The sequence below is a fragment of the Octodon degus genome, unplaced genomic scaffold (assembly GCF_000260255.1).
Source record: "Octodon degus isolate 3935 unplaced genomic scaffold, OctDeg1.0 scaffold00002, whole genome shotgun sequence".
In the NCBI taxonomy this organism is placed as follows: Eukaryota; Metazoa; Chordata; class Mammalia; order Rodentia; family Octodontidae; genus Octodon; species Octodon degus.
In genome coordinates, this window is record NW_004524578.1 from 28,874,884 (window position 1) to 28,886,330 (window position 11,447).

Below are 11,447 nucleotides of genomic sequence, written 5' to 3' on the forward strand. Positions count from 1 at the left end.
TTTCCTGAGCCACAAGGATGATTTGTAGAATAGTGGAGTAAGAAGCATTTGCTATGGACTTGGGTGCTGGAGCCTCTCCCTCTCTCCCTGGCCTACAAGGGCTGTGAACAGTGCTCCCTGACATGAAGAGACTCCTTCTCTTTCTGATGGCAGCTTTCTGCTCTTGTACAAAGATGATGTTTGGACCACTGGGCTTAGGTCATCAGCCAAGTTCACAACCTGGCCTTCAGAATTCTCCTCTTTGGCAAGTAAGAGGTTAAAGCTGGAAAGGAATGCTTTCTGTCCCAGGTTTGCTGGAGGTAGTCCCCTCAAAATGGGAGCAGATGTTACCTGTTAGGGCTTAGAGCTCAAATCCTCATGGTTTGGAAGGTGATTGGCTCATAGGGGTGCCATACTCGCCAGTGGATTCATCCACTGATGAATTCATAGCTGGATGTGCTGTTAGAGGAGGTGGGACCTAGTTGAAAAAGGTAGCTGGCTGGAGGTGTGAGCTGTAAGGTGCTTTCTCATTCCCAGATCCTCCCTTCTCCCTCGGTGCTTGCTGCCTTGGGTTGAGAATCTCTCCTCCACCAGGGCTTCCAACCATGCTGTTTCTGCCTCGGGGCCAGCAGACCAGGGACTGAATCCTCTGAGACTGTGAGCCAAAAGCCCTATCCTGCTTTACATTGTGTATATTGGGTGTTTTGTCCCAGTGGCAAACCCAGTACTTTTGTGACAGTCAGAAGAAGGTGTTCTTTCCTTTTAGAGACCCAGTCTTTGTCTGGGTGTCTGCTGCTCAACTGCAATGGCAGCCTTAATTCACCACTTTTCTGGAATCCTTTTTTTTTTTTTTTTCACGTCATACGGGTAATGTGCCCACGTCATAACAAGGTTTGAGGGAGGCACATCTCATGCATAAGGCATGAACACCCAATCATCACACTCATGAACCGAAGGATCACTTTTCTGGAATACCACCTTCCATGTGTTGAATGTTAGGTATTTTCTTTTTCTTTTTTTTGGCGGTACTGGGGAATGAACTCAGGACCCTGTGTTCACCAGGCAAGCACTTATTCTACTAAGCTATCTCCCCAGCCCATGTTAGGCATTTTCTTTTTTTAAAATATTTATTTATTTATTTATTTTGTGTGTGTGTGTGGCCAGCTCAGCCCACCAGGGGGCGGGGCTGGCTGGCATGTGGTGCTGGGGGATTGAACCCTGTGTTTTGCTTAGCTTAGCTTGTTCTAAATAGGTGCTTTAGACTACTGAGCCATCTCACCAGCCACCATGTTAGGCATTTTCAATGACTTCTTTTGAAAACTTACAGTTCTTGGGGCTGGTGAGATGGCTCAGTGGTCTAAAACACCTACTTAGAACAAGCTTAGCAAAACACAGGGACCGCGGTTCAATCCTCCAGCACCACATGCCAGCCCCTCCCCCTGGTGGGCTGAGCTGGACACACACACACACACACACACACAAAGAAAACTTACAGCTCTTCCAGACAGATATTATATTGTTCATTTTTTTTTTTAAGGAAGCAGGTTCAGAAAAGTGTAGGCGGCTGGCCAAATAGCTCAGTGGGATTAAAGTGCCTGTTTAGGCAGATGTAGGGGCTGGGGGCTCGATCCCTGGCCTGCCATGCAGGCCCTGCCCCCAGGGCACACTGAGACTGTGATTGAGGCTGGGCATGGTGGTGCACACCTGTAATCCAAGCACTTGGGAGGCTGTAAACAGGAGGATCACTACAAATTCAATCTATGTAGTGAGACCCTGTAGACCTGTACTAAATAAATTAAAAAAGAAAGAAAGAAAGAAAGAAAAAGAAAGAGAGAAAGAAAGAAAGAAAGAAAGAAAGAAGAAAGAAAGAAAGAAAGAAAGAAAGAAAGAAAGAAAGAAAGAAAGAAAGAAAGGAAGAAAGGTGTAGGGGCTTAGAATGCACATGAGCAGTAGAGTGAAAAGCTGAATCTAGAAATTTCTGACTCCTGAGCACTGCTACACTCCATCCTGGTTGTGCACAGATCGACACTGTGCAAATTTCCTTCCTTAAGGCCCTTCAGGTGAGGAAAGTGATAGATGTGGAACATGAGACTCAGAGAAGGGACTTGCTCAAGGTCATCACAGGCGTCTGTCAGAGCCTGCACTGGAGCCTAGGCATCTGCTGTGTCCTTTGTACTCTAAAGAACTCCTCTTCAGCAACCCTGAGAGCCTGGGGACACTCCTTTTGGAAATCTGAAAGGTAGCTTTGCACAGAGGCAGTATCGTAGCCAATGAGGTTTATCTGAGGTGCAATTATTGCTAGTTGAAAACTTTTCCCAGTGTCCCTCCATGACGACTTGAAATATAGTCGGCATTGACAATTTTTGACAGTCTCTACGGAGACTAAAAAAAAAAGAAAAACAAAAGTCTGAATGGTTATGAACAACAACAACAAAAATGACCTCATACATCTATTTTAAGGAAGCTATTTGACTGCTGGAAATTATCCCCTTTAAGGACCTCTTCTTATACCTTGGTCTTTGGGCTCCTCTTATGGTTCTACCTCTTACATCTGTCTTTCACCTGGCTTTCTTCCTGCCAATCCAGGTGTTATTCTTCCTTCTTATATCCCAGCAAGTCCCACCCCCAACACTGCCTGGGCTGCTTCCTCCATCTTGGACCCTAAAACATTCTCCTGCTTCCTTCATGAAACATTCCAAATGTCTCCTTTTAAAAGACATCTAACCACTAGATTTCATGATTTTTTTTTAAAGGTCTACAGGGTGTTCAGGGTCTCACTAATAGATCGGACTCATAATGATCCACCTGTTTATAGCCTCCCAAGAGCTGATTTCATGATTCTTGATGTCTCTTCTTTCTGTTTTGCCTGCTGCCATCTGTCCATCCACCCATCCATTTACTCATCCATGTCCATAACCATCCATCCATCTATCTAGTCACACTTATACACACACAACCATATCCCTCCACACTCATATCTATTCATCCAATCATCTGATATTCTACTGATTCAACCCTTATCAAGCACTTAGTATATACCAAATATAAAGAGAAACAAAGCCTGGGTCTGGCTTTTGAGAATGCCAGTCTATATAAGACAGGGTCAAAAGCTCTCCTAGGAAAGCTTTCCACATAGTAGGAACCAAAGGACTTGAAAGGAAAAAAGGGTTAACTGGTCAGCAGCTGAGAAAGGCCGCAGGGAGTGCTGGCCATAGGCACCTGAGCTCCTTTTCCTTTTTTGTTTCTTTTCTTTCTTTCTTTCTTTCTTTCTTTCTTTCTTTCTTTCTTTCTTTCTTTCTTTCTTTCTTTCTTTCTCAGTACCAGGGATCAAACTCAGGACCTTGCACTTACCAGGCAAGCACTTATTGCACTGAGCTATCTCCCCAGCTCCTTTTTTGTTTCTCCTCTGAAGCTTCCCTCCTCTAATCTTCTATCTGGTCATTTTTTTAATCTATGGGTATTTGTGCTGAGGCAAGTCTTTGACCAAAACTCAAAGACCTCCTTCCTTAAGATCCCACAGGGGAGGGCTGGCCAGATAGCTCAGTGCTCTAAGAGCCTGCTTAGGCAAGCACAGGGACTAGGTTCCATCCTCAGTACCACACACAGTACCTGCCCTTCCCCTGGGCATGCTAAGCCAGTCACAGAGACTGGGTATGGTGGTACACGCCTGTAATCCCAGTGCTTAGGAGGCTGAAAACATGAGGATCACTATGAGTCTAAGCTGCGTAGTGAGACCCTATACCAATACATAAATTAAAAAGAAAAAGAAAAAAAGATCCCATAGGAATGGCTTTCTTTTCTACTTAGATCAGCTCTCTCTCCTATTAGAATGACTCTCTGTGTTATTGGGCACTTGCACCCAAGCTGCAGGAGGTATCTCAGGGGACTGGCCTGCCTTGGTGTCCAGAAGCTTCTGTAAAAAAGGCTGGTGACAGCTTCTCATCATGGGTGGATGAGCAGGGGAGCCCTTCAACTCTGCTTTTCCCCTTAACCAGAAAGCTTCCTCCACCCCGTACTTCTTGGGCCCATCTCCAGGCAGCCTACAACCTGATGTTCTGCTCCCACAGACTTCTGCTCTGATGGCCTTCTGTCTACAATGCTTGAACTTGCAGGATATTTCTGTACCTAGGGCCTGGAGCTAAGAACAGAAATAATAAGGGGGATGAATAGTACCTCCTGCCCCCTGGACTGTTGTGAAGTTAATGTGTGTTTCCCTCCATCTGCCCACAGGGTAGTGGTGAGACAATGGCCCAGTGGGTATGAGGACAATACTAAGTCATCGGCAGGAATGACCCCACAGGAGCTCCTTATCTCTCTCTGTCCCCCAAAGCTTCACCCAAGGCCAGGGGTAGCACAAGTCTTGTGCTGAAAGGTTGAGGGACAATAGGTGACTAGGCCTGAACTTGGTTCTCCTTCTTCCCTCACAATGACAAAATCAGGACTGACTGTGATGCTCTGTCTTCTTGGTGACTTCCTACGGAGTCAGGCTATAGGGGATCATGGGGTGCTATCAACGATTTGGCACTCACAAGCAAGCAGATCCTTGGAAGTTCTATTTGGAGAACTTTCCCTCCCAGGCTGGCCTGGAGTTTAACTCCCACTGGAGGCCACTGAACTATGTCCCCAGGGAGGTCCACAGCACAGCATCTAGACTCAACCTCTGACTGTGTCCCTTAAAAGGACATGAGCCTCTGGCAGAAGGAAGCCAGCTGAAGGCCATTATCAGTATCAATCAACTGTTGATGAGAAAGGCACAGTCCAAACATAGACTGCAGGAAGTTGGGTGAATCACAGAGAACACACCCTGAAATCATAGGGTGGTCATCTACTGGGCACAAGGTTGACATCTTTTCCAGGGCCTACCTGAATGCCCAGGACAGCAATTCAGCTACAAGGCCAGGAATTGCCTCAGAGAAGAGTTTAGTTCCAGGACCCACTTGCATCTAGAAGTTGAGTCAAAAGCTATTTCCTGAGTGTTCGAAAAGTCATTATGTCAACAGAAGAAACATGCCTGGAAGCTCGAGGGGCACGCTGGGTTTGTGGGCAACCACGGAGGAACAGTGTGCTGGGGGAATGACAGTGGTGACAGCCTTGCCCCTGCTCCTTTCTGTTTGCCGATGCCTGAGCTGCTTCCAGCCAATGACTGAGGGTAGCCAGTGATACCATTGAGCCATTTCCTGGGGATGGCCTTTCAGTGGGTCTTCTTTCCTTTTTTTTTAGGCAGAACCGGGGATTGAACTCAGGCCCTTGCGTTTGCCAGGGAAGCGCTTATTCCACTGAGCCATCTCCCTGGCCCCCGATGGTGATATTTTTGTTTGTTTGTTTGTGTTTTGTTTTTTGATATAGGGCCTCTCACGCTTGCTTGAGCAGCACATATACTAAAGTGTGATAGAGTTTTGCTACAGAACTCAGGCTGGCCTTGAGCTGTGGCAACTCTCTTGGCTCACCCTCCTGAGTATTGGGATCATAGGGATTTGCCACCATATCTGGCTTGTTTTGTTTTGAGATAGGCTCTCTGTGTAGCCCAGGCTGGCCTTGAACTCATGATCCTCCTGCCTCTATGTCACAAGTGCTGGGATTATAGATGTGTACCAGCACACTCACTTTAGTATTTTTTGTTTTGTTTTTTTGACACAGGGTCTTGTTATATAGTCCAGGCTACCTTGATGCCACCATGTAGCCCAGGTTAGCCTTACATTATGTGATCCTCCTGCTTCAGCCTCTCCAGTGCTGAGATTATGGGTATGTGCCACCACAGCCAGCTAGTTCAGTGTTTCTGTTGAACAACAGAAAAATGTGTTCGTCTTCCTTGAGGCCAGGCAGGAGCAGGTTTGAAAAGGTAAGAGATCCATCCTAGGAGAGGAAGGGAGCCTGGCCTTTCTGGTGATGGGCCTTGGGAAAGCGGAGGGCTCCGCATTCACCCGGGTTGTGGGGTAGCAGCTCCTCTGCCATTATGGCTTCCTGCTGGGACAGGCATACTGTCACCTTTTGCAGAGAAAGAAAGGGAGGTGGGATAGAACCCCAAAATAGAAGGTTTTCCTGTGCGGTAGTGTCACAAAGGCTGAGAAGTAGCTGGAGCCCAGGCCTGGTAGTCCAAACTGCTCAGGGCATCTCTTTCCACCATTCAAGGCCCTTGGCCTGGGAGAAGTTACCAATGTCAACACCCCCCACACACACACACCCACCCCTGCCCTGGGGAGCTAAGCTCCTTGGAATGAGTGTCTTCTATTAGAGGCCCTACCTTCCTAGAAGTACCTGCCCGCCCCCCGCCCCTGCATGCCTTTTTTTTTTTTATTTTGCTTGCAGTACTGGAGATCAAACTTGGGACCTTGCACACGACAGTCAAACACTTATGCCATTGAGCTGTCTCCCTGGCCTCCTCCTAGCAGACCTGATGCCCAGTCCTGAGAAACCCTGTCCCTGGTGCCCCAGAGCCTGCAGGATCCTACAGTTCTGGGTTCTCAGTCTCAGGGCTTGACATCTATCTGGATTAGATACCTTGATCAGGTTACTTCTTTGTAAAACAGGGCAACATCTAAGACCCCAGACTGTTCTGAGTGGATGCGGTCTGGGTTCCCTACTAAAGACTTCTGTGTGGGGGACTGGTTGGCTCCTGTAGTCTGGAGTCCATAGGTCCCAGGCAAAGGAGTGGGTGGAGGCCTTCCAGGGGCCTGGCAGCTCACAGAAAGACTGACTCATTGGGAAAGGAAGTGAACAAAGGGTTCAAAGTGGCTCTGCCCAGGAGGACCTTGTTTCTCCAGCACTGGACTAGAAAGTGTCCTGGTCTCTCCCTACTCCCCACAGGTCTGAGATCAGGTGCTTAGCCAGCAGCATCACCAAGAACACCTACAGCAGGGCCTAGGATGGGCTCTTTTGTTTATTTTCTCTTCACTAATCAAGAGAAGATACACATTATTATTCCTGTGAAGTAGAGAAAATTGAGGTTTGGAAAGAACAGTTGGTGAGTGGAGCTTGAGTTTGACTGGGGATGTCTGTGTAAGTGACATCCCCAGAGGCAAGAGGACCTTGATGCAAACAAGGGATCAGGTAAGGCCTCCTGGTCAATGATGGCAGAGAACCGTAAGTGCCTACAGAAGCGCCTCCCCCAAATGTGGGGGACAGAGATAAATGTGGCCTCTTCAAAATCAGGCCACCAGCAAGGTTAGGTCCTGATGGTACCTGTGAGGGGCCCTCCTTCCTCCCTGGGTTCCACTCTTTCTCAAACAACTAGATCCCACTGGGAGCCTAAGGAGTCGAACTAATAAGAGCCAGCTCTGGCTTTGCCTTTCTTGCATGGGCACAGCAGGCCCAGCCTCCTGTGCCCCATCCCACAGTGGTCTGGGAGCTCTGCAGAGCAGTGGGGTGGCAGACTACACTAAGCCTTATCCTCTCCTGCTCTGTGTTCTTCCCACACTGCCCACAATGTCCTGAACATAAGGCAGCTCCTTGCCCCCTGGAACCCATGGCCTCAAGGAAACTAGGCAAGTGCTCTACTACTAGCTATATGTCTCCAGACTCTTCCTTGAATTCTCAATGCCAGGAAATAACCCTGCCCTCGTAAAATCCTCTGGAGGGTACTCAAAAAGTACTCCTAAGCTGGGTATGGTAGCATACACTAGTCCCAGGAGCTGTGAAGACCAAGGCAAAGGGCAGCCAGATAACTCAGCAAAATCCCATCTCAGGAACAAAAAATGAGTGAAGTATTCCTGCCTAAGAGGCAGCAACCATGTCTCCTCCCTACCCACTTATTCAGGACATAACCCAGGTAGGAATGCTTTGGACCTGAGGCCTTTCCTAACCAGGCTAGCCCTTTGGTCACATCTCAGATCTACTATGTCCTATTAGAAGCCCCCAATGGGTCCATGATATGACAATGGCCCACTGAACCTGCCTGGGCAAGTTGTACCTTGTTTTACTGTCTCTACCTATAAGAAATGTCTTTTGACCTGGGGAGACAGACATCTAGGTTTGCTCGAATCACAATTCTTCCAGGGGGAGTCACAGAGACCTTCACTTTGTATACAAATAGCTTTATTAAAAAATCAGCTGGAGAAGGACTTATAAAGATTCTATCAAAAGTACAAATTTTAAATAAATGCATCAGAAAGGTGGCAACCAGATATGACAGCCATAGTCATAACCTTGAAAGCCTTGCAGGGAGGGGAGAGAGGACTAGAGAGGATGTTCCCAGAGCTCTAGGAAAAAGGCTGGATATTTGGATGCCTGCAGGGCCAGGTGCTGGAGCTACCAGGCAAGGGTCTTGTCTCAATTTTCCTTTCCTTGAAAAAAAATGGACAAAAATCTGGCAAGTATAGTGAATTTTGTCTGGAGCAGGAAGGCACCAGTCATTTACAAGGCACAACTGCTCACTCCAGTCCTGAGGCACATGGATGGATGGGGGAGGGGGGGTCAGAGCCATAGGATCAGTGCCCCTAGCTGGTGCCACCTTTGGGGTTGGTCACAGGTTAAACTAAGGTGGACCCAGTGCAGTGCACAATCCCTGCAGCCAGGAGCCCAAAGTGTTCCTGAAGTAGATGCGACAAAGCAAACTGGCTCACACTGGCACTCAACATACCCCTAATGGGGAGGTGCAGTCCCCTCTCCACCTATCTTGAGTTACTATCCTGGCCTATGAGCTCCTGGGGAAGTCTCTGCCATCCTGGCTTCTGGAAAAGCCTCAAGCTCTAGATTCAGAGTTTCTCTGACTGGCAAGTGAAAGCACAAGAAGCTGGCATCAAAACCAGTCCCCAAAAGCTGCTGGCTTCAAATCCATGGTCACTGATGGCAGGCTTCCCTGGTGACATTGGGCAGAGGGTAGGCAAAGAGGGAGAAGTCCAGGATATACTTGGGGAGCACATCCTGCAGCAGGGCCCGTGGGACACTGCACAGGTGGTAGTGCAGGCTTTCAGGGCTGGCTGGGCGGTACCAGGCCTGGCGAGCTGGAAACCGGACATGGGGTGGTGCTCCCACCCACTCCAGCACCTGGTTGGCATCAGCCTCCAGCCTTTCATAGGTGCCCACAAAGTTGTAGTGCACAGCGCAGGGTTGGCACAGGTGATACACAGGCATCCAATGTTCGTTCATGCGCTCTGGATCCTCTTCCACTAGGTACCTCAGGAATTCTGAGAAAGTGACATCATCTCCCGCTGGGCTAGGTCCAGCTCCAGGCCGGTACCGCCTCACAATCTCGGCCCCATAGCGCTGCTGATACTCGCGGATCTCACCAAACTTGTTGCGATAAGCAGAGAGGAGGCGTTCTAACGGGTCCCGCACAAACAGGAACTTGAAGTAGTGCTGCAAGCGATAGCGAATCTCCTCAGGCCGCAGGTCTGCCAGGAACACCAGGTCAGTGCGGTGGTCCATCTTGAGGCGGACGTCCACACTGTCCAGGACGCCTGCCAGTACCTTCATCACCCGCTTCCAGTTAGAACAGGCCACCTTGGGAACATAGCAGTAAAGGAAGCGGTGGCGGTCACTCACAAGAATGTGGCGCAGCAGGGTGCGCCGCTGACCCACCGGCAGGTCCCAGGGGTCCCGTGGCATGCCTGGCTGCCGGCACACCGCCCGCAAAGTCCGGTTCCGGACGTCCTGCAGCACTCGCAGATCCGAGTCCCCGGCCTCAGGGGACGGGGCCCCAGGCTTGGGGGCTGTCGAGCGCCATGCCGCACCCTCGCGGCTGGGCGGGTGCAGGGGAAGGGGTTTCATCTCCGCCAAGATGCCCCGCTCGATCATGAGCAGTAGCCCGCTGGAAGCCACGATCACTGCGAACATAAGCATGGACGGCAGCAGCAGGGGCGGACTCCCCGGCCCGGCCCGGGCCCGGCCCAACGGGGCGCGTCTCGCCCGGCCCCGGGGCTCGGCGCCATTTGGTGCAGCCAGCGGGGTCAGCGGGCGGGGGAGCATGGTGCTTCGGGAGCTCGCGCAGGCTGGGCCGGCCCGAGGGCTGCCGCGGTGGAAGCCGCTCCGGCCGGGGGCAGAGGAGGCCAGGCGGGGACTTGGCCAGGTCTGTAGAGTCCGGACTACTCCGAACTGAGGGTACGGCCGGCTCGCAGGCCGGGTGGTGAGCCCGTGCTGCGAGGGACCAAAGCCGGATGTCCCGCCCGGCAGATCTGCTCCGGCCCCGCCGTGACACAGGCGCGGGGGCGGGCCAACGCCGGGGGCGGGGAGAAGGGCGGGCTCCGTGCGAGCTGGGAGATATAGGGGGACACCCACGTGAGAGGGAGCCAGAACCAGGGCCACCCAGGCCCCGGCCTTGGGGACAAGTGCTTGCTGACCCTGAGGGCAGAAAAGAGCCAAGCCTTGGTCCCCCTTCCCGCAGCACTTACCCCTCAGTTGCTGGATAAGGCCTTGCACCCACCACCCTGTAGCACTCTTGCCTTCTTCCGACTGTGGGCCTGGAGGCGGGAAAGCTACCTTAGGGAAAGGTACACTGACACTAAGGAAGCCCGTCTTTCTGACTGCAAGCAGAGTTCCCCAGTTATGTTTGCCCCTAGCTGCCTCTACTTGCAGGTCCTGGCCACCGCAAGGAAAAAGACCAAGATAGCCAGGCACTGGCCAGTGTCCATGCTGGCCTTGGATGTTTAGCAGTTCCTGGGGACTGTGATGCTTATCTGCTGGGTAATGCTAGAAATGGAAATGGACCTCTAAGCCCACATCAGTGGGGTAGCTGTGACACTCTGGACAGGCTACCAATCCTGAGGGAATTACTAGTGTGGCAGGCCAGGGCACTTGTTGAAGAATGAGCAAGGGACACAGAACAGCAAGCAGACTTCTTGCCTGGTGTAAAGTGTGTACTCAAAAGGACTAGGTTGGCTGTGGCTGGAGGAAGATTCACAATGCTCCAGAGTGCACTGCATGTCAGGAGCCAGCTGTCCCTATTGGAACTCTGAACCTAAGCATCTACATTGGACCATGCTGTGTGTAGGCAACCAGCAAGGCACTGAAGCACCACAGCCACAGGATTGAGGCAGGTGCCTGACAAGCGTTTTGCATTGCCTTTTTCAGTTATCACAGCCCTGGTTGCTAAGTACCATGGACATTGTATACCGTGAGTAGCAAAGAGGCTCAGGGACACTGAGATAGGGAGTTGGTTTGATTTCAAACCCTTAACTCCTAGATATGATCCTTCCAAGTTTATTGGAGCAGGAGAAATGGATGGGAGGAAGCAGCTGTTGGGGCAGGGTGATGGAAAGAAAGGAAGACCGGAGAGAGAGATGGCGCAATCACCGATCAGAGGGAGTTCTGAGGATGATAGGAAATTAGAGGGTGCACAGATAGCTTTCCAGTCCCAGGAAAGTGAGAGCACACAGGATAAGTATGGGAAACAAATGGGGATTCTGGAGGCCTTCTGACTCATTAGAGGCCTTCTACATCCCCATCTGCAAGCTGGGCACACCTCAGGCCACCTTTAGCCTTCTCTGCTACCTGCTTCCAATAGCACTATAGATCAATTTTCTGGTGGCAGGGCT

The 11,447-nt window shown here is 50.6% G+C and overlaps 1 protein-coding gene and 2 non-coding genes across 3 annotated transcripts; 1 reads left to right on the plus strand and 2 right to left on the minus strand.

Annotated features, from left to right (window-relative positions):
* Positions 1-836: 836 nt before the first annotated feature.
* LOC111816213 lies at positions 837-938 on the minus strand. The gene has a single exon (XR_002820665.1). It is a non-coding gene; the product is annotated as a small nucleolar RNA U13 (small nucleolar RNA).
* Positions 939-2,220: 1,282 nt separating this feature from the next.
* Positions 2,221-2,361, plus strand: LOC111816252. The gene has a single exon (XR_002820698.1). It is a non-coding gene; the product is annotated as a U4 spliceosomal RNA (small nuclear RNA).
* A 5,638-nt stretch (positions 2,362-7,999) lies between these two features.
* Positions 8,000-10,078, minus strand: Chst14 (carbohydrate sulfotransferase 14). The gene has a single exon (XM_004623408.2). It carries the CDS (start codon positions 9,880-9,882, stop codon positions 8,755-8,757), a length of 1,128 nt encoding a protein of 375 aa, XP_004623465.1. The 5' UTR covers positions 9,883-10,078; the 3' UTR covers positions 8,000-8,754.
* Positions 10,079-11,447: the final 1,369 nt, after the last annotated feature.